Below are 22721 nucleotides of genomic sequence, written 5' to 3' on the forward strand. Positions count from 1 at the left end.
TCTCCCTTACCCTTCTTCTACTGGGACCAGACCAAAGCCAGACTTTGAACAAGAACCAGGCTAGTTTAGGAAGGACGTGGCTGGCCACGGGGCCAAGGCAGCGCCTCCCCCGGGCACACGCTCGCATCCCGACCCGCTCCGGGCGCCAGCGGCTACGCGCGCCGCAGGGCACGGAGAACCAGGCAGCCGAAGGTTTCTTAAAGCTTTGGGGAGGAGGCAAGTACACATTCGACCTGACAGTGTCCCTTTAGCACAGCATTAGTATTTTTTTTTTCTTATTTTTTTTTTTTGCATCTCTTTTTCTTTCTCTTTCCGAAACATCAGCATCCATTACAGAACCTAGGAACAGCGTCCACCCCTCCATCTCGCCCCCTACGTAACATTTTACCGTCGATGCACGAACGGTGGAGGTACATCATTTCACGCCCCTCCACCCAGTATCTGGAGATTGAAAGCAGACCTTTATCGATGCAGAGCACCGGAGCAGCCTGCCCCGGCACCGGCAGCAAGCGGCAGCAAACCGAGCAGAAGAGGGGATGTTCCCAGGAACATTATTACGATGAAAATAAAGTCTCCTGTAACTGAAGGGAAAAAAAATCTCAGGCGATTTTTATTGGTATTATCATCATTATTATTATTATTTTTTTTTTTTTTTGCTGTAGAACTGTCTCTGCCAAGTTGTGAAACTTGCTGGTTCAGTTCTAAATCAGGGTCCAGGATCTGTGAGCAGAAGTCGAGGGGCAGGAAATGGGGAAGCGGTGGTGGTGGGAGAAAAACTCTATATATAATTTATATATACATATATATATATAGGTGCTTGATGAGTTAAGTGCCTATATATATATATATATACACACATATATTTATAGATAGGTATACTGGTACTTGATAGGTTAATCCAACACACATCTTTACCATCACGGCATTTTGGCATCCACAGACTGGTTGAACAAACCTGATGATGTTAAGATGCTGGCTTGCATCTCGTGTGCATTGGCACAGAAGCCAGATTCGAAGCCCGTCCTCTCCCAGTTCCCAATGGTTTAGAAAGTATCTGATTTAACAAAACCAGGAGTCTTGAAATGATTAAAGGATGTTCAACAAGGCAATTCTTTTTTTTTTTTTGTTTCGTTCTGAAAAAAATATAATATATAAAAGTGGCCAACCTCAGGAAGATCCAGGTAAAGGACAGCTGAAGAGGTTTTGGTCCATAAAGAAATACTTTTTCTTCTTTTTTTTTTCCCCCCACTCGGTTTTGGGTAACAAAAGTTTTGGTCCAGTTTAAAAACGACGACAACAAAATTATATATATAAACTCGGGGTTCTTTTTTGCTTTCTGTTGGGATGCATGTTGGTTTCATATGGGCTCATTGCCTGTATTGCATGATCGTCTTTCTTAGGTTTTGGTGTGATATATATATACTTTTTAAGAAAAGAAAAGCACAATGTTACAAGTGTGTGTGTGTGTGTGCGTGTGTGCACGTGCGCTTGCGTGTTGCATGTAGCTGCAGCTGGCATCACTTGGAAAAAAGGATGAAGAGTGAACTACAGAAACGCGGAAGTCGATACACTCCCCCCACGGATGGGAACTCAGGACTGCTTTTGAAATACCCTGTTAGTGACTCCTGATTCGTCTGATGAACAAATCCCTGCTCGGATAAGGAAAAAAGAACAAAGTTCCAAACTCCATGGTGGCTCAGAATAATAAAATAAATGCTAATCGCCCAGTGTGATTCCAATAGGTTCTTCCAAACCTTCTTCAGCTTCACCGGCGTCAGTTTTATTTCTTCTTCGTCTTTTTTTTTATTTTCTTTTTTTTTGTGGCTTTTTTGTTTTTGTTTTTTTTAGAAAAAAAGGAAAACAATAAAAGTTCTTTAGCTGCTGTGGTTTTTTGTTTAAATCTTTGAGGTAATACAGTTGTGCCCTCGTTCTAACAGGTTCCCAGAGGTTGATGGTGTCTTTTTTATTTTTTTAAATCCCCGACATCCGTTTTCCTTTCTTTCTATTTGTTTCTTTCTGAGCTCCCAGTTGGGCTGACATCCCTGGGGGGGGAGGAGAGTAGGGGCTTCAGACCAAGATGAAGATTGAACATGGCTGGAGAAGAAAGGCTGGCAGGGCCCTCCCCACATCCCTGCTCCCTTCCCCGTCCGATCGAGATGGCCTGGCTTGGTCAATGCAGAGAAGTCCCAATCTCACCACCAAAAAAAACTGAACTAAACCGCTTTGCTTGCGAGATCCGAGTGTGCGTTCAGAGTACTTGTTTTAAAAAAGACATCGCAGGCTGGAGCATCGTTCGCCCTTCAAAATTTCTGGCTTTGCTATTCATTTTAATTTTATTATTCACTTTTTTTTAAAAAATAACATACATTGCTTGTAAAATAATTTCTTTTTTTTTCTTCTTCTTCTTCTTTAAATTAATTTATTCTTTCATTCGTTTGTTCTTCAGATGTCATTATTATTATTATTATTATTATTATCATCATCACTTTTCTTTCCTGGACCCCCCCCCATGCTCCCTTCCTACCCCCCACCCCACCCCAATGCCCTGCTCTGTCTCTTTAGGAAAATATTCTAATGGCCTGAGTGGCTGCAGCGTGGCAAACCGGGCACTCCGGATCAGTCCTCTCGCAGATCCTCACGGCACACTCCATGCAGAAGAGGTTGTGGCCGCATGGCACCAGCGCTGCCGTAACTTCGCTTTCGAAACACACCATGCACTCGCGGCTGCTGGAGACAGACGTCCGGGCAGCGGCAGTCGTCCCCAGCTTGGAAAACCCTTGGAGCGGCTCTCCTTGGGACCGCCTGGGGAGACCAGAGAGATTGGGCTCTTGGATGGAGGAGGATGGGGAGCGATGTGAATTCGGGTGGATGGCACCAGTGCTGCTGGAACGCTGCTGTTTCGAGAAGAGCACCGAGACAGGGTTGGTGTTCTCCTGCCCAGCCCACATCGGGGCGCCCGACTCCGGCACCCCGTAATACAGATCTTGCTTGTTCACGCCGTAGTTGGGGAAGAGGTAACCATAATTGAAGTCGTTTTGGTCATTCAGCCGGGGTGTCTCGTAGACGGGGTCAACGGAGCAGTCGCCAATGCAACCCAGGCTGTTCTGCCGAAAGGTGGAGAGGGGTTTGCAGCCCGGCGCCGGCGTATGGACCCGCCAGGCCTCCGAGTAGCGGTTCTCCATGCCGGAATCAGGGCTGCTGGAGAGGAAGTCATTCTCATTGTTGTACTCCAGGATCTTGCCCGTCCTCACCGCGATGTGGGTCTCGATCTCCTCCCGAGCACGCTCCACGTTGCCCGGCGCACCCGTGATTTCAAAGACGGGGTCCCGGTCCCGACTGGGCGTGATGATGTAGGTGTTGGTCTGCTGCTGGATCCGCTTAATGGTGGCGCCCTTGGGGCCCACCACCAAGCCCACCACGCGGTAGGGCACGCGCACCCGGATGGTGACTTGCCCCGGCAAGGTGGGAGCACTGCCGAAGGTGGTGCCGGCTTTGTTGCGGGAGGCCCTGATCATGGAGAAGTGCTCGGCTGCGGAGATGATCTCCCGCCGAGCCATGGCCACATCCTCCCGCCGCCCTGTCACCATGAAGACCGGCTCCTCGCCTCTCACCGGCGTCTTGATGTAGGTGTTGGTCTTTGCCCGCAGGGCTTTGATCTTGCAGCCTTGGGGAAGAGAAGGAAAACAAGGCAGGGAGGTTAGAAAGGATGCCCCTCTCACCACCCTCCCTTCTTCTCAGGAAACCAGGACAAGCCACCTTGTTTCCAGCAGGCTGTGCACCGTGCAGCAGCCACTGCGCAGGGGCAAAACACGAGGGAAAGACCTCTACTCCCTTAACAGGGACAGACAAAATGCCAAAGGTTCCCCCTCACTGCCCCCAGAGAAAGGCATAGCAGGAGTGTCTCCCCCTCCAGGCGCCCCCCCTTCTGCCATGCCCAGGAGGGCGCTGCCATTTTGTGCGCTGCCCCTCACCACGCAATCCCCCTCAGATGTTTCCCCTCAGAAATCAGCCATCCTTCAAAAAACACCCCTCAGAAACTTCCCACCCCCAGGAACCAGGGAGCCAGGGGGAGCTTGAGCCCTCCCCACGGGCCAGCGGTCTCTGTGAGGAAGCCCATCCTTGCCAAGTCCTGGGCCCCACCATGTTGCCCCTCAGAGAAGATGGCCGCCCCAGTTGCCCCTTGCCACTATTCAGCGTGCCTCTCGGTACAGGGGCAGGATTCCTCTCTGCATGGAGACTTTTGTCCTAGTGTGGGGCTTTCGGTGTGAATCTGTGGTGCAAGCCAGACTCTGTTCTTGCAGGACAAGCCTGGGGGAAGTGGCAGACATGCAGCACTTCAGGCTCCCACCTCAGACGTTGTGGGACCCCCACTGTCAGCCCTGCTGGGGGCTGGCGGGATGCTACCTTTTGCTTTGGGGCTAAAAAAGCACAGAACAGGGCACGGCTGCCCTCCTGCACCGAGGCAGAGCCCTGCCATGGTGTGTGCAGCCCTGCTCCCCGCCAAGCGCTGCCTTCTGCTCTTGGCCCCTGCTTTGGGGCATCGAACACCAGTGCCGCGCGCCTCCCCACCGCAGCGGCCCAGGCGCTCGGACCCTTTCCCAAGATCACTTCCCATGCCATCCACTTGCGATGCCAACGCCCACGCCCTGGAGCCCACCAAGCCTATTCCCTCTGCTCCCGACAGCTCAGAAAATGTCTTTCTGCTTTTCCAAAAAAGGCAAGAGACTTTTCAGTGTGCTTTGGCTTCCAAGTCTTTTTTTTCAGAATGGGGTTTAGAGGCAGCAATGCGACTCCAGGTTCCTAGACGACACTAGGATGCCATCGAGCCACTAAATATTTTTACAGATGTGGCACAGTTTTCTAAACTACTTCTGGAAGCCCTCCCCGCTGCTGCCCCTCTGACCCTGCTCTCCAAAAGCCTCGCTCAGTGCCTGAAGGCATTTTCAAAGCCTGGCACCGAGTTCCCATTCAGACTGGGGCTTCCTCTGTGGGAGGAGGTTTGCTCCAAGCTTGGGTCTCTTAGAAAAACTGAAAAATGTGCTTCTGCAGGGTACTGCATTCCTCCTGGTGAAAACGGAGTTAGGGGAGCATTCTGCCCTGGCTTCCCAAGCATGCAGGTGCCTGGACACATCTGGCTCAGTGCTCACGGAGCAAAAAGATCAGGATACTGCGTGAAATCACCCGTCCCTGCAACCTCCTCTCCCCAAAATGAGCCCACCTCTTCTCTCCTGCGACCATTTGACACCACCCCAGCTTTCCACAGCACACTATGCCGACATCACACTTCTAACACAAAATGACCTGCCAACGATGCTTTTGTGACCAAGAAATTAAGATTCCTCAGCTGGTAGGCTGGAACATTATTATTTATACACACCCTAATAAATAACAACATTTCTCCCGTCTCACGAGACGCGGACTTGTGACATTGGGGTATTTGCAGGAACATAACGATCCTACCACCCCCTGTCATTAGCAAGAATTGAACCCTGCACCTTCACCGATAAAAACAGAACGCGGTGCCGCTACAGATGGCAGGAATATTTCTCCAAGCTCGCAGCGGTGGCATGCGCCACGCGCGGTTCAACCAATAGCTACAGCTGCACGAAGCAGAGGCAGCCAGCCCGACGGGTCGCACTCCCTCTCGCAACACCACGCGGGCACTGGAGTGCAGCCTCATCCAACAACGAAACCTCCCGGCACAGCTTTGAACCCCCCCCCCCCCCCATTTGTCAGAGGGTTTTGCCACGGGTGTAGAAACACAGGACGTGTGCGGGCAAATCCTGACTTTGCTGCAGACTCCCAGTGCAACTTTTAACTCCTCGGAGTTACTTCGGCTCGCTGAGCCTCGGTCCCCGGTTTGTAAAATGGTGAGAATAGCTGTCTCTTGCTCTGGGTTACCGCAAAACTTCCTGTAACAATTAGCGTGGTGATGCTGCTGCATTAAACGCATCTCTAAGCCACTGATTTCACGCTCCTGGGGAATGGAAACGCAAGATCTGACACAGAAAGAGCCAGGCAAATCCTGAAAGTCCAAAGCAAATCCAGCCCCTACCAGTCTTGTGTAGCCAACACGCTGCTCCCCATGGAGCTTGCACCCTGAAGTGTATCTGCAGTGCTTTGCTTAGCAAAGTTTTTACACAGTTGATGTGGACCAACGGCTACCTACAGCGGTGTATTATTAGTACTTGGGAAACTCGGTCAAAGAACAGGACCTGACCGTGCTAGGCACGACACAACTGTAGAATAAAAACATGCACACAAAGTAAGAGAATAAAGGCTCCCTCAGGGAGCCTATGGAGGGCAGGATAAAATTGTATGGGGTTACCTGCATCCTCCACAACCCCAAGGCAGGCTGGGCTGCTCCTGGCCTGTCCCGGGCAGACGCACGCCCGCTCCACATCTGTGACTCTGGCTCCGAAGATGGAGATTCCATCTTAGGAAGATTAACCAAGATGCCACCATTTCCCCGGGGATATCACCGAAGCGTCACACGGAAAGAAATGGGGGTGTGAGCAACAAGCACCCACGCTGGAGATGAGTCCCGTGCACTACTGAGGACTGAGGCAGGGTTTGCCGAATTCCCCCGTGACCCACGTCCTGCCTCCTAGGACCGCGAGGCTGGCCCTCGCTTGAACAGGGACCGTAGGTACGCGTCCGTCAGGGCTGGGCGCGGGGTCGGCGTTTTTTAAGGCACGGGACAATGCCCATGTGTGGGGGGAGAGGGATGCGAGCCCCGCATCACAGGGAACAATCGAGGAGGTGACACGGAGGGTCAGGCAAGCAGAGCAGTGACAAAGGACAGGGGCTCCACGCTGGGGACAGATGGAAGGGAACAGTGGCAAGGAATACACATGAATGAGGGCAAGCGTCAGCGAGTTACATGAGCTGGAGAGGGTGGGAGGGAGCCAGGGATGGAGGAAAGGTGATGGAAATGGAGGGGAGAGGCAAGCTGTGATCCTGCAGGGCAAGGAGGAGAATTAGTGGTGTGGAGGCCAAGGGAAGACACCCCAAAGAGGCAAACGGGAGACGGGCGAGGAGAGAGAACGGCAAGAGAAGGGGAGGGAAGATGGAGAAACGGACAAAAGGACGCATGGTGCAGTCGATGGTGTGAGAAGCAGGGGGAGGAGGAGGGAGGGTCTCTGTGCAGGCCTGCAGACAGGAAAGCCAGCTTTGCGGAGGCAGACAGATGGGGGATCCTGCGCTTAAAAACTGGAGAAAATAACCCCACAGGAAATGAGACCAACTCCATCAAGACCAGCAGGTTCAGTGGCCCAGATCTCCTGCAGCTCTAAATTGGCGCAGACAACAGGCCAAGCCGTAAGCGGCGCAAATCCAGATAACTCCACCAACTTCCAGGAGGGCTGCACTGATTTACATCAGCTAAAATCAGGCTGCGCTGCAATCTGACGTAGCCGCTCGCTGCCACGGCTCCTTGCCTATCCCAGCCCCAACCCCGACCTCGCCGCACACCGCAAAATAGGGGCTGAGCTCTCTGACACCGCTCCGCTTCTGACGGAGCGTGCCAAGATCAGAATATGGCCCTTCATGTCCCGGTCAGAGGAGTAGCACAGTCTAGCGTGCTTTTTTTTTAAAAAAAAAAAAAAACGAAATTTGCCCTGTGTGTTTTTTTCATGAAAGGCTTTCTTTGTGCGTAACAGAAATTTGGAAACAACACGCAACGAACTGCTTTGCTTGGTGGATTATTAAAAAGGGGAGAGAACTGCTTAGTAGGTGGTGTTAAAAATGTAAAACTAAGAGGAGAAAAGGACCTGTAGGAACTATAATAATGTGTAACTTTGCTGTAGCATTCTACTCTTTAAGGCAGTGTGCAGACATCAGCTAATTGATCCCTGGCAGACTCCTGCCAGTTAGATTTTTATATTAGAGAATTAAGCTCTTTCTTGTTGTGTTTCCACTACCTAGCTTCTATTATTCTGTTTTTTTTTTTTTTTTTTTTGCCCGTAACACAGATCCCAAAGCATTTTGCGAAGGAGGCTCGTATGATTATTTCCTTCCCCCACCCCTTTTTCTTTTTAACTTCGGTTAACTGATTGCCAATTGACTCAAAGTAAATGTGTTTGCAAATTACCCTAGCAAGCCACAAGCGTTAACTTACAGGAGCAAACCCCAGAGGGCTGCCGAGCCTCCGGCACCCAGACCAGTTACCTAACTGGAACGAGCCCACACGGCACTAGCTCTGGCTACAAATAAATAAATAAATCTGGTCCAGACGTTGCCAAACTGGAGACGCGGGCAAGTCAGGGGGTGATTCAGGTGCGGAGCCAAATTCTCCTCTCTGTTTACCCCTGCGTTAGGGGTAAATAAATCCATCAAAACTAACAGGGAAGGCTTAAGGAGCTCGAGCCACCTTGCCAAGGCAACGAGGGCGTAGGATACATCCAACCTGACCGCCGTCTACTTTGCACGGGCTCATCCCAAACCTTTCCTCACTCGGAGCGGCCTGAAACCGGTGCGGTTCCGTGGGACCTCGTGGTTTACACCGAGGCTCCCGTGCGCTGCTCTGGCGGTGGCAAAAGGCCTTCGAGCAGCTCCAAACCTTGCACGTGGCCCCTGCACGGGGCAAATGCCGGCAGGAGGACGGCGCGACGAAAAACCCAGGCGTGGCCACCATCGGGAATTTTACCCCAGTGTAAATTCAGGGTTGAACCCCCAGACACCCTTCCCACTGCCGCTGCTGGAAGGCCGGATCCTGAGCAGGCGCACGATGCCACTGACGCAGCCTGGAAGGATCTGACCTGGCATCAGCTGGCACACCTCCTGCAGCCCCTGCACGGGCTTCACCTACAGCAGACAGCCCCGAGGTCATTTTCTCAGCTCTTAGACACACCACAGAAATCACTCCGGGCCCCTGAATTTCTTGTTCTTGTCAGACACGAGACCAGCTCTACAGACAAAAGATTTTTAGTCCTCTTCTCATTTACACTGAGGCTCCTTCACGCTGCTCGGGCGTAAGTTACACCTGTAAATACCCAACTTCGGACATTTTGACATTGCCGGTGTGGTATTGAAGAGCCTAAGGGCAAATTAGGACTTTGTCTTTTTTTCTGTTATCATCATCATAAAATTAAAGGACCATAAAATCAGCAACCACCCAAGATCTCCGGTAAGGTGGGGCATTCTTTTCCCATTTAAGATGAAAGCCATGTTAAAAGACAAGCACACAAAGAACATCACAAATACACCGTCCTGAATATCTGTGGGGTAAGATTTTGCTGCATTGAAAATCTGATGAAAGTGGTGTCAAAAAACACCAGCGCGCACAAAAGGACCACAAACAAACAACTAAATCCCTTCGCATCGAGGTTTTATTGCACTGATGATGCAAGTTGTGTTTACAAGGAGGGGGGAAAAAAAAAAAAAGAGAAACCAATACGCCAGGAAAATAAGCAACCGCCTCATTTTGGTGCGGTGATTTTACGTAGCGATCAAAGTTGTGTTAAAAACAGAAAAAAAAAGAAAAAAACACGTACAAAAAAAAAAAAAAAAGGGGGTGAAACGCACCATGGAAAAAACAACGCGACCCCGCAGCGGCAGACCCCACCAGCCCGTCCGCCGCAGACAATCACCGCCTTGTTGTGTGGCGGGGGGGGGGGGGGGGGGGTTGAACGGTGCCGAAGCCCCCCCAGGTCTCGGCATCGCCACGCCGCACCGGGGTGGGTGTGTCCTCGGCCCCCGCGCGCCACGATCCCGCCGCGGCACGCGTGGCGCCGGACGGCTCGTGGGGGGCACGGCGGGTCGGGGGCTGCCAGACAAAGGCAGCGCAGGGGGGGGGCAGCGGGGGCAGCGCGCTCCCACTGCCCTAGATTCGGGGCCGGCCGGGCTCGCGCGGGCATCCAGCAGCCGGATCTCGGGCGCGGAGCGCGCACGTCTCCCTGGAAAATTCCCTTTGTCTCTCTCCCAGACCCATTTTCTCCTCCCACCTCCAGTTCAAACCGCGCAAAGTAGATCCCGCTCCGCACTTTTTCCCCCCCCCCCGGTGTAAATTCAGGCGGATTCTCATTAACACTTTCGAAACAGGCTGCCACCGCCTGCAGCCCCGCTCTCCCGCCGAGGCCCGTCTCCGGCTGCCGGGGCGCCGTAACGGAGGGCTGCTCCGGGGCCCCGCCGGGCCGGACGGATGGCATTCGCCCCGAGCTTTACGCAGCCAGCAGCCGCCAGGATCTGACCCCCCTCGCTGCCTCTCGGATGCTGTACATCCACCTCCACATGGTGGGTGGGGGAGCTGCAGTCATCAGACTTCCTCAATGGGAAAGGCTTCCTTGGACTATTTTTAAATGCTGGAAGCGTTGGAGCATGTTTGGAGCTACACAAAGAGCCCAATCACCTGGGGTTAGTGGGGCCTCTTGTTATTTGACTTCACCTTGCCAAGAAAGAGCAATTTATGTTAAGCTCCTCTCTCGCGTAATCTCATTCCCGTTGACAGCGGGGCTAGTTAGAGCAGGCCGGGAGATGCTTCACCAAAGGGTGGCTCTGGGTGCAGGTGACAATGGGCGCTGCCACCAACGCCAGGTGCAATGCTCTCCGAGGGAACGTATCCGCCAGGAGCGGGCGGCTTTGCCCCGCAGTGCTCCGACCAGCGGAAAGCCAAACCGACCCAGCACCTTCTCCCCGCGCCTGCACGCCCCAAGCGCACAAAGGAACGGGACCCAACCTCAAACGCGCTTCCCTTCGAGTCCTGCAGCCTCCTCCCTGGCTCTGTTGACAGCGGTCCAGTTTGCCAGAGGGAGCAGATCGAACCCTGGCAGCAAAGCGAGAGCTGTGCCTTCGCCACGCTGATCCACACCTCCGCTGATTTCTAGGAAGAACCTGGATGTCTTGGGGGCTGGGGATTTCCGCCTGTTTTTAAGTTCTCGGTGTGAACGGCCAAAGCATGACACCTTCGCACATCCTCCGCCCTTCCCAGCATTGCTCCCCCCTCCGCTACAACCACACCCTTGGGTTGCAAAGGACGAGGTTCTTGCAACCCCTCTGCCCCATCACCTCCAAGACACTTTGGTGCTTTGTCTTTACACCCTGGCAAATCGACCCGCACAGCTCCGATGACAGGCGCGGTCCCGGGGAGGGGGCTGTCAGGAAGGTGCCCACAGCAGGAGGTGGCAAGTGAAACGTGGGTGCCACCGAGCACCCCCGAGCACCCTGCAGACCCCGACGGCTCCAGAACCTACATCACGCTCACGCCACGCAGCCACCTGCGCGATACGTCCCCGCTCCTTGCCCTAGTGGATAAAATGGGGGCACACCTGGAGGCCACGGCTCCGCCGCCAGCCAGGGAAGGGGAGCTACTGTCAACCACGGGCAGGGCAGTGCGGTCCCACGCCAGTCAAGGGAACTTCTTTATCCCTGTCCCCTCACCTTTCCCTTTCTGGTGTCCTCCCCTTTGCTCCTGCTCCCTGGCACCGGCCGCCCTGGGAGGAGCGGCTCCCGGTGGGCCAGTTCCCCCAAAGCGCCCCTTTTTGGGGCTCCACGCTGTCCCGATGAGAGCCACCGAGGAAGCGCTGCTTGAATTCGGTGCCAAACCCAGCGCTGCCGCAAACCCAGACGAGGTCTCCGGCCGGTGATCGGCTCCGCAAGGGCACGGCGGCCGCTCCCGGGGCAAGCCGGAGCTGGCAAGCTCAGGCCGAGCTCCTGCAGCATCCCCCAGCCAAAGAAGGGTCCCCCCCAACCAAAACCTCTTCGCAAGTCACACTTACGGCCATCCCAACTAAAATACCCAGGGCTGAGCCCCGTTTACACCAAGGTGCCTGCACACAGCCCCAGCAAAGCACAGGGCAATCTTCGAGCAGGTGGAAATCGCGTTGCCAGAGGCACACCAAGGGACCCCGTGCCCAGGTCCAGGCCACTCACGTGCGCTCGTGCCAGCAAGTTACACTTTCAGAGGTGGAAAACATTTTGCAATAACGCGAAAGGAGCGGCTCATCAGATCAAAAAATACGAAGTTAAAGAAAAAGCTCAACCCTGTTATCGATCAAAGCCCCCAAACGATTTTTATTTTAATAACACTTTTTTCCCCCCTCCTCTTTTCCAAGATGCTCCTCGCCCTATTCACCAGTGCCCTCACACCACTCACTTCCCCGGAGAGCCAGCTCACACCTCCCCATCTGCAGCACCACCGGGGGTGCTGAGCCCCAGCCGGGCGGCTGGCAGGGCACAGGATTTGGCCCCCAGGGATGGCGCCAGGTCCCTGCAGCGTCCGCACCCAGCTACGTCGGCGAGGCGGCCGGCACAGCCCAGCCTCCCGACGAAACGAGACCCGGGAGACACGGCTGAAGGCCTTTGAAAAGAACGAGCCGGGTCCAGGATGGCTGCTGGGGTGCAGAGCTGCGGCCGCCTGGGCTCTGCCGAAGCACCCTTGGGTTCCAGCAGCACAGGATCCGGCCCGCCGAGCCCTGTCGCGGGGCGCAGCCTGACCCAGCCAGGGCTCCGGCTGCTAACGCTTCCCAGATGTGGGAAAACCCTCACGCACACGAAAAATGGTGGAAGAAACCCAGGTCTCCATGTCCGCACACACCGCTGCCTGCCGAGCAAACCCCCAAAAAAACCAAACCCTGGCACCTGAGGTCGGGGCAGCGGCGAGGCCCAGGGGGGAGCAGCGGGGGCACCTCCCGCATCGCCCAGCGTCTCCCCCCCACGCCGCCCGCCGGAGCCCGTCTCTCTCCCAACTTTAGGGAACAAAGGGGGCCTGATTCTCCACGGCCGTGCCCCCGCCGCGCAGGGCTGCTGCCAAAACCCCCTGCCCAGGGGGTTTGGCCGTGCCCTCGCCCCCGCCCCAGCCCCTGGCACGAGGCGGGGATGGAAAACCAAAGCAGGACACCTCGCCGCCGACGCACGGGGGCTCGGGGAGCGGACGGCGGCCCCCACGCCCCCGCCATCCCCGGCTTCGTCCCCGGGCGAGCCGAGCCACCGGAGGCCCCATTGTTCCCGGAACGCGTTCCAGCCCAGCGACGCGCGGCCATCAGCCCGTTCGCGCCCCTCGGGTCCCCGGCTGGCGGCAGCGGCCTCACCCAGCCGCCGGGTCCCCCCCCACACACCCCCCGCTCCCCTCTGCCACCCCAGCGGCGGGGCTGCACAAAAAAAAAATAAAAATCCTCCCAGCTCAGGCAATTTCAATTCCCAACCCAAGAGGAAGCATCTGGATTTGGAGCCGCAGTCTCTGCCCGTCACACTTCCAGAGCGTCAAGTTACTTGCTTCGAGAGAGAGAGAGAAAAATCCCGCTTAGCCGCACTATTATTATTTTTTTTTTTTCCCCCCTCTGCAAGCGACACAAACTTCTCTCGCCAGCCCCGAGCCTCAGCCCCGCAGTGGCTCCGCGCCGACCCCCCTGCGCCCCCCGCTCGCGGAGCCGGAGCGGTGGGCGAGGGGTGACTTAAGAGTGGGTGTGGTGTGCGTGTGTGTGTGTGTATATATATATATATATATATATAATTTTTAAAGCCCTCCTCCATTCCACCTCGCTCCGAACAGAGCCGCGAGGAGAACAAAAGCATCACTGTCACGGAGCGGGGCCGGGCGGTTGGCGGCTGATGGCGAGGGGGGACGGGGACACCCCACTCGGGACGGGGTCCTGCGTCCCACGGCGGGGTCCCCGCTCGTCCCCTGCTGCCAGGACGAGTTCAACTTTCCTTAATCCTCTCCCGGGGGGCCTCGCTAGGCCCGGGGGCTGCCGCCCGGCCCGGCGAACCCTCCCCAACCACACCCCCTCGCTTCCACGCCGAGCCCAACAAAGGGGATTTTTTTTTCCTCCCCGTTCCATCCTCGACCCCCTGCCTCCCCCCCCCTTGCCGCTTTCAGCCCGGCTTTTTTCCTTTCGGGGTTCGGGGCGCAGCGACACGGACGCGCGTGGGCATCCCCACGCGCTCCCCATCACCCCTCCACCGGGGGTGGGGAAGGAAGGGGGGGGGCTCAGCCCCGGCTCCCCGCTGTGCCCGGGTGCTCCCGGGTCGCCCCTTCCCCTTTGTCCCCCCTTCGGGGCTGGCCCGGCTCGGCTCGGACAACGGCAGGGGGGAAGTTCGCGGTCCCCCCCCCTTTTTAAGCGGGGCGCTCCCGGCGCTAAAGGGGATGGGGGGGGGGGGGTTGTTGCACGGTGCCTCCCGGCAAAAGGGGAGTCCTGGCTAAAAAAGGGGGGCCTGGCCAAAAAGGGGGGTGCTGGCTAAAAAAAGGGGGGGGTCCTGGCCGAGAAGGGGGGGGTCTTGGCCGAAAAGGGGGGGGGGGTCCTGGCCAGAAACGGGGGGGTCCTGGCCAGAAACGGGGTGCTGGTCATAAAGGGGGGTCCTGGCCAGAAAAGGGGGGCTTGGCCAAAAAGTGGGGGGGGGGGCCTGGCCGAAAAGTCGGGGAGTCCCGGCCATAAAGGGGGGTGGGCCTTGGCCAAAAGGGGGGTCTTGGCCATAAAGGGGGGGGTGATCCTGGCCATAAAGGGGGGGTCCTGGCCATAAAGGGGGGGGTGATCCTGGCCATAAAGGGGGGGGGTCCTGGCCATAAAGGGGGGGGTGATCCTGGCCATAAAGGGGGGGTCCTGGCCATAAAGGGGGGGTGATCCTGGCCATAAAGGGGGGGTCCTGGCCATAAAGGGGGGTGATCCTGGCCATAAAGGGGGGTGATCCTGGCCATAAAGGGGGGGGGTCCTGCCCATAAAGAAGGGGGGATCCTGGCCATAAAGGGGGGATCCTGGCCATAAGGGGGGGGTCCTGCCCATAAAGGGGGGGGTCCTGTCCCGGCTCCCCCCGGCTTTGCTCACCTTGCCTCCCCACGATCTCAGCCACGTGTTCGGAGCTGGGCACCGGCACGCACTCGGTGGTGTTGGAGCTGCTCTTGAGCCTCAGCTCGGCCTCCTTGTAGAGGGCGCACAACTTGGGCTCCGCCGCCCCGGCGCTGGGAACCGGGGGACCCTTCGGGGCCGGGGGCGGCGGCGGAGGCGGCGGCGGCGGCGGCTGCTGCGGCGGCGGCGGCGGCGGCGGCGGCGGGGGCTGCTGCTGCTGCTGCTGCTGCTGCTGCTGCGGGTTATTGTTGTTGTTGTTGCTGTCCTCCACCAGCACCACGGCGGCCGAGGAGGAGGAGGAGGAAGGCTCGCCTAGCCCCAGCAGGCAGAGCTGGTCCAAAGCGAGCTGCAGCGCCCGGTCATCCTCCAGCAGCGCTCTGTCTTTGCCGCTCCCACCGAAACAGCCTAAATCGCCGAAACCCCCGTTCCTTTCCATTATCCCTGGTACTACCAGGCTAGGCATGGCTAACAAAGACTTGAGAGGGGGGTTGGGTGGTGGTGGTTGGTTGGGGAGGGTGGGGGGAGTGTGAGAGAGAGAGAGAGAGAGGGAGAGAGAGAGAGAGAGAGAGGAGGGGAGTGGGGGGGGGGGACACACAAAGAGCTCGGGAGGGGAAAAAAAAAAAAAAAAAAAAAAAAAAGGCAGAGGGAGAGAAACAGAGAGAGAAAAGGACCCTCCGCCCACCTCCCCTCCGCCTGGCCAAGCCCCTTTCTCTCTGTAACCCGAGCCCAGGCACTTCCAAGCCCGCCGGGGTCCCCCCGCCGCCGCCTCCGCCCCCGGCTCCCAGCCGCCGCCGGTGCTCGGAGGGGCCGGGGGGCGCGGAGCCCCGCCGGAGGGGGGGGGGGGGGGGAGGTTGCGGGGGGAAAAACTCTTTTGTTTGAAGGCTGCTGGGCGCAGCGGGAGCCTGCCCCGGCCCACGGCCTGCTGGGGGATGTAGTCCCCGATCCCTGCTCGCACACCCCCCCCGCGGAGCTCCGCGAACGGGGCGCGGGTGGGAAGGGGGGGGGGGGGATGCGTGGGAACCGCTGGGGGCCGGGGTGGGAAACAGCTTGGGGGGAGGGGGGGGGGGTTGTTCTCGTTGGCCCCCCGTGGGGGACGCGCACACGGCGTGGGGAGTCCCCGGGGCACGCGTGGAAGGGGCTGCGGGGGTCCCGAGGGGAAGGGGGGGGCCGTGGGAACCCACGGGGGGGGCGTGGGGGGGAGGCGAGGGGAGCCGCATCCTGGGGGGGCAGTGGGGGGGGGGGGGGGTTGGCGACCCAGCGGCACCCACGGGGGTGCTGGGGGGCACGGCGTGGGGCTGGGAGCCCGGAGGGATTTTATTTTTTTTTTGGGGGGGGGGGGCTGGAAATCGCGGGGATCCGAGGGCACAGAACGGGGGCGGGGGGGGGGGCGCGGGGTTCCGGTACCCCGAGGCTTTGGTGCCGCACGAGCACATCGGGGACCGCTGAGGCTCGGCCTCCGGAGCCTCCGCTCTTGGCCTCCAACCCCCAGAGCCCAGCAAAGCCCCCTCCGACCCCAGCAACCCCCCCCCCATAAACCTCGGCAAAGCCCCCCAGACCCCGGCAAAGCCCCCCAGACCCCGGCAAAGCCCCCCAGACCCCGGCAAAGCCCCCCAGACCCCGGCAAAGCCCCCCAGACCCCAGCAAAGCCCCCCAGACCCCGGCAAAGCCCCCCCCCAGCCCCAGCAAAGCCCCCCCCCGGGCAAATGGGGCTGCTGGGGGAGAGCCAGGGGCCAGCCCTTCTTCCTCCTCTCCCTTTTCTCATTGAAATGAGGAGCGGGTTGAGCGCAGGGAAGCGGTGAAAATAGCTTTTCAGCTCCCCGCCAGCCGGGCTGGGGCTGGGCCCTGTGTGTGTGTGTGTGAGCGCCTTTCTCCCCTCTCCCCCTTTCTTCTTGAATCAAACCAGATGTCTCTCCCGTGAAATGGGATTGCGACGGGCTTGCACTGGGGGGGAGGCAATGCAGAGCGGTGCGAGGCTCCCCCCCAGCACCACACCGCGCTGCGGCCCTGGCAGAGGCGACGGCTGCGGCGCTGGCTGGGGACGGAGCAGGGCGATGGATGGTGCCACTGGTGCCTCGGCACCGAGGCAGGAATTTTCTTCTTCCCCCCCCCCCCCTCCCCGTATTCCCTCTGCTTTCCTCTCCCCGGCTCTCAGCTCCTCGCTGCGAGGTTTCTCTCTTCCCCCTGTCTCTCTTTCTGGGTCTACAGCAGAAGATCTCAGCTTGCAGATGAACTAAGCAGATGGGGCACACAGCACAAGGAAATGTCTCATCCAGTGACTCAGACGGTAAGGTGTTGCTATAGCTCTCCCGGCAACTTTGCCCAGGCACTTTGGGAATGGGTGCTTTGCTTTTGTCCCCTTTCGCCACCCAGAGCCGCAGCGTGAAGGCGGGGAGATGCTGGGACAGCGCAGGAGGGGCCGGGGCAGGTTCCGTCTGCTGCAGGACCTGCGACAAAGCAGCCTTGGGGCTGGACGTGTTGGCATCCGTGCTGCGAGCTTCCAAAAAAAAGAGCAAAAAAGTAGAGCTAAGAAGAGAAAAACCCCACCTCGTGCTGCTGCATTTCGCGCGTCTCCTTGCAGTCACGAGTGCGGAGCAGCGTCTTGAGTTACTCGTATTTTATTTTAACCTTTGCACGGCGCCGGGACTTGCTGAGGTCTGGCAGCCTGGGGAGGGGTTCCTTCGTCTGAGAGGTCACGTCTGCTCGCGGGCAGCGTCCCACATGGGCGCCGGACAGGGGCTCATCCTGCGCACGCACGGCAGCGTTGGTTTGGCGCGGCCACGCTCGGCCCCGCGTGCCCCGTGCGCGTCGCACGGCCCGGAGAGGGTCGAGGTGGGCGTTTGGTGGCCGCGGGTGGCCCCGTACCCGCTGCCAGGGACGGCTCCCTCGCACGCCTAACGACCCGCGGCAAGGTTGGCCGTGAGACTCTGCCTAAGCACGCGCGCGTGCAAGATGCAGACGTGGGAAGCGAGCATGCGAGGGGTGAGCATTTACCCCAAACACGTCCGTGAAGTGGGAATGGGTTTTTATATGAAGCGTTTCGGGCGCACGCAGGTGTGGGTTCACACGTGCATCCGCGCGCACAAACACCCGTGCATCGCGTTGCCTTGTTGGGAACGTGTATTTTGTCCTGTAAATTACATTACAGCTGGATTTTCGTCAAAGTTTGGTCACGTTCATGAAGGTGGTGGCGGCGCCTGGCCTGGGGGCACCGCATCATTTGAGGGACACCGGTTTGCTTCCAACCTCCATTTTAGGTTCTGTCCTGTAGCCTTCAGGAGGAGAAAGCCCCTTGAAGTCATAAAGTGAAAGGAAAAAAAAAAAACAAAAAACAAAGACAGAAGTGCAGAGCTCCAGCTCTGAGCACTCCGACAGGCCCAGAAATAATAAAACTAGCTAAAAAGTTGTGTGACTCCATAAAAATGGAGAATGTGGGCCGCTTTTCGCTCACCTTCTCCCAGGGCTTCCAGATTTCACTTGAATTACATCACCTCGCTTCCCTGCACAGCCACAGGGTCTAGAAACTTGCTTTAAAAAATGAAAATTCAGACTCGCACATATCCACATGACTCACGGAGCTGGGAATTTCAGACAAACGTGAATGCTCACAGCAAAATTGCGAGAATTGGCACCATGGGCCGTGACTAATTCTGATGGGTCCCTGATAGCTGCGCTGCTCGGTTCGTACAATATTTTGGGGGCGTAGCTGGGCTCCGACCAAGGCTTTGATCCTCCTCCCGGTGATATCAGCTGCTTAGGAATGATCTTACCTCCCGTCTGGTGCTGCTGCCCTCTGGGGTGGCTGGGTTTTGGTAGCGATTTGGGTTAAAGTTAGCGCTCTAGAACTGGCTCGATGAGCTGGAAGAGCTCCTATCACAGGACGGTCAGAGGCTGGGATGTTGGCATCGTTGTAAGAAGTAATTTTCCGGCTCCAGCTTGCACACTTCGAGCGCTTTGCTGCGGGCGTAGACCGTGCACGGTTACAGCCACTCTGCAAACTTCCCTACTTCCCTTTGGCAGCCGCGCGGTGTTTCTAGTTCAAAAGCGGGTATGTCCAAGTGTTTTAAAATCCACATCCCTCAATGACTGTCAGGGAAGAAAGGATGAACTACAACCAGGAAGGCTCTGCCACGCAGAGGGGTGGGGGTCAGTGGCGGTGTCGTGCTCCTCGCGCCTTTCCTAGGCGATGGGTTGCAAAACGATCCCCCCCCCCAAAAAAAAAGCCAGAAACTGCAAAGTGCAACTGCTGCTGATGCCAGAGCTGCCGGGGGGGGAGTGTGGGCATTACAGCGTGTCGCAGAAAGCCCCGTTGCAGGCAGGAATAAAGCTGCCGTTGGCTGCAAACAGGCAAAACAGCGACTGACGTTCATCGCCAAGAGCGAGCGTGGCAAAGAAACAAAGTTTTTCCCCTTCCCAGCCCCGCATCCCTTTTCTCCTCAAATATACCCGCGGCTGGGGGGAAGAGGTGTTTGTGGGATGGCAGCTGCTAGGAAAGATTCGGCGCTGGTAACCTTCGCCGCGAGAGCTCCGAGACGTCGCCTCCGCGTGTGCCGGAGCTGCGGTGGTTGCGGGGCGCCGCGTACCGATCGTAAACCCTTTTGCTTTCTAGACCGGCCCGCTAGCAAAAGCTCTCTTCTCCCTCCATGCAGGGATCCTAAAGTGCTTTGCAAACATTTGTTAATTAAGCTCTTCTGTGAGATAAGTAAATTACTGTAAAGCTCTGCTCCAAAGCTCCTTGAAGTCCATTGGTTTTGTTGAGTCCATGTCCATGGGATCAGGCTCGGGAGACCGGATTGAAAAAACCCTCAATTTTGTTAAGAGCTCAGCATATTGGCTGCAGATGGAGCGCTAAGCTATGGGCACAATCTGGTGGTGGGACTGCTGGTGCCGAGCGATTTGCAGGATTGGTCGTGCTTGTAAGAGTTGAGGTTTCGGACTTCTGGACACGAGGTTTTTGGAAAAAATGCCCTAAGTTTGTTGAAATTCTTTCAAGCGGAAATCTCAGTGATTTTAGATTTGGGACCTAGAGGGTCCTTCAGTGTCACGGTCACGCTCTCCCGTATTCCCGCTGCTTAGAAATGTGGTTTGTGTTTGTCAAGGAATATTTTTTCTTCCCATTGGAACCCCACCTTCGGCGAGCAGATAATTCCCAATTTCGTTTTACAGAAAGTCGGGATCGCCGTACGCTTCCTCGGACACATCCCCCCCCTAACTCTTAGAAATATCGCCCGGTGGGATGCTAGGCTTCGGGCCATTTATCCGGCATTCCTGAACCCCCGCCAGCCTCGGCGGTCCTGGCGCAGCTGCAGGCCGCGTGCAGGTCGGCTCTTTGGGCATCGCACCGCCGCCACGCCAGCGGGGCAGGTTCAACGCGGGCGCTCCTACCAGGAGCCCGGTGCCGCCGTGGTCGGACGCGTCCTGGACGTGTCGGCCCCACACGCCGTGTGCCGGACAGATGGTGTGCGTGCGCCCGGCAAAGCCGGCGTGTCCAGGCTGTGTTGGATGCATCGCACGCCCCTCATCAAGCTGCGCGGCAAATGCGCAGGGATTTCTGGCCAGGAAATCTGGTGCAGAAATACATCGGCCCTGGCCGAGGGGCTTACCCGTCTCCCGTCACCGTGGCAAATGTCTGCAGCGAGTGTGCCTGCGGGGGGGGGGGGGGCAACGTGCCGTGGTTCCAGCCTCAAGGCAGGGACCCGAATCGTGGAGCCCGACCAGCTTCCATCGGGGTGGGACCAGGGCTGCAGATCTGATTTCCAGGGCTACAAGCAAGCTCTGTCCACAGTAGCGTCTTCCACCTTTGAGGCTTGGTGTATATGTGGGTCTAATGCTTTTTCCAACCATGTGGGGTTTTCAGTGGAAATGGGGAAGGTTTTTGCTAGGGGGTTAGGTCCAGTGAAGTCCCTTTGCCTTTCAGGAGCATGCATGAGGGTGGTGGGGCTGGCTGCAGTCACATTTTTGGCCTAAACAAGGCCAAGAAAGAACTCAGAAGGTTGGATTTGGATATCCCTGCATGCAGCAAGAGATCAGTGTCTCATCCCCACTGACTGCGCTCGAAAGCAGCGACACTAATTATTCACAAAGCACTCTCAAACACACAAAGTTAAATAGATGTATAAGAAAAAAAAAAAAAACACTTTAATCTTGTTACTTACCTGTAACCGAAGCAGTTTATGAATCTCGGGCAGCAGCAGCATGCCTGATCCTTGAGTTCTTCGTGCCTATGAGCAATGGGGCCAGCATGGCACGGCCCACGCTCCCAGGTTTTCCGGACTCCCCTAGACAAGTGGTGTCACTCCGGTTTCATGTAGGGGCACCGCTCTCTTCCCCCCCCTCCGATCTTTACCCAAACTATTTTCCACATCGTGCCAGAGCCGAGGCGGGTGTCGCGCCGCACGTGACGCCTCCTTCCCAGGGGTGCTGCAATCACCCCGCTGTGCTCCGGAGCTCTTCCCCTCGCTATTAATTTTAGTCTCGTGGTGAGATTCACCGCACGCCTTTGTGGGGACGAGCCGGGAGGGTCCACTGCCCTCGGGGCTGCAGCTTTGGTTTGGTGTTCCTGGCACTAACCAAGAGGCGACACCATCGGGTCTTTGCTTTTGTTTGCTCTCAGCAGCCCCGGGTCCTTTCAGAAGCACCTCACAGCGGGTTTTGGGGTGGTTTCCTGGGGAGGCCACCAGGTCCCTGCTTTAGTCCATCTGTCCTCCCCCTCTGAACCTCTTGACTGGCCTTAGCCAAGTTTGGCAGAGGGATGGAGGGTGCGGAGATATCACGTCCTTTGAGTTTCGTGCAAATCCATGCCCACAGGTTTGCTCCACGGAGAGCGGGGGGATAGCGAGGGCATGCCTGAGACAGAAAAATGAGAGTGCAGAAAAGCAATTTAGAGCACGGTCAAGGTGTCAGAGTGTTTGTCCTGCCTCTGCCTGCCAGTGTTAAGGCTCCTGGCATTGCCCCTGCCTCCTGGGCTTAAAAAAAGGGGAGGAAAAAGGGCTGCGTCCAGCCCAGGCGCCAAGGAACAGGACAGGGCACGCAGGACCCGTCCACATTTCGCCCCCCAGGTGACTCCCAAGCACGCCGCAGGCTGCACGGTGAGGCAGAATCAGGCCCTGAGCCAATTTAACCCTTCTTCTTATCAGTCTAGACATCCTCATTATCCAGATAAGTGTCTGATCCTCCCCGAATCCCGCTAAGCTCCTGCCACTGCAGGCTGACCGCGGAGGGCACTCGCCCCAGCCCGGGCTTCCCTTGGGGTGGGAGATCCTGCGCCGGATCGCGGAGCCAGCCTCTGTCATTAAGGGTGCTTTCCCAATTACAAGTCATTACCAACGCCTTTATTACTATTATTTAATAGATCGTGTTAATTATTATTATTCATTTGCTTTAAAAGAAGTGTTCCCATAGCAACGGGGAGATGCATGCTGCTTTTCAGGCACATCAAGTGGACGTGTTCCCGGCCGCCCCCAAAGCGGGCTAGCGGCACCCCGGGGGGAGCTGGGGCTCCCCAGTGATGGTGACAGCACCGCCGCTGTCACCGAGCGGTCCCTTGCGCCATTAAAAAGTTCCTGCGGGATGCAGACGTCTCTCCAAAATGCTGAGGATCCTCTTGAGAGCAGAGTTGGTGCGGTAGCGTCGGTCCGTGCGTGCGTGTGTGACCCACGAGCGAACGAACCTGCTGCTAATTAGTGCATTAATTCCGGGATTCAGGTGGGACTCCTGAGCGCAGCAGGGCAGGGGGGATGCCCGAGCCCCCCGTCTCGTTAAGCAGCAGCCCGCGCCCGAGCTCTTGCACTAATTGGCATTTTGCTGGCAGCCCGGTGCTGGGGGGATCCCAGCCCCGTTGAGGGGTCCCCGCGGGGTCCGGGGAGAGACACGCTGTCACCTCGTCCCTGCCCGGTGGCGATGGCCACCGCTGGCCCCAGGATGGCAGCGGGAAGGCACGAGTCTCTC

General features: G+C 57.3%; 1 protein-coding gene across 1 annotated transcript; it reads right to left on the minus strand.

The window, feature by feature from the left end:
• Positions 1–582: 582 nt before the first annotated feature.
• Positions 583–15307, minus strand: MEX3A (mex-3 RNA binding family member A). Its single transcript, XM_083813113.1, has 2 exons — positions 14757–15307; positions 583–3664 (listed from the first exon to the last, which is right to left on the minus strand). The coding sequence occupies exons 1-2, from the start codon at positions 15238–15240 to the stop codon at positions 2559–2561; spliced, it is 1590 nt and encodes a 529-aa protein (XP_083669239.1). The 5' UTR covers positions 15241–15307; the 3' UTR covers positions 583–2558.
• Between the last annotated feature and the right edge of the window lie 7414 nt (positions 15308–22721).

This window comes from Anser anser, assembly GCF_964211835.1.
Source record: "Anser anser genome assembly, chromosome: 28".
Lineage (NCBI taxonomy): Eukaryota > Metazoa > Chordata > Aves > Anseriformes > Anatidae > Anser > Anser anser.

Bases quoted from the DNA above. Each gene is read 5' to 3' on its own strand.
- MEX3A (XM_083813113.1), bottom strand. From the start codon at position 15,240: ATGCCTAGCCTGGTAGTACCAGGGATAATGGAAAGGAACGGGGGTTTC. The intron at 3,665-14,756 runs GTGAGCAAAGCC...CTCTTCCCCAAG, and splicing joins TGAGATCGTGGGGAGGCAAG to GCTGCAAGATCAAAGCCCTG.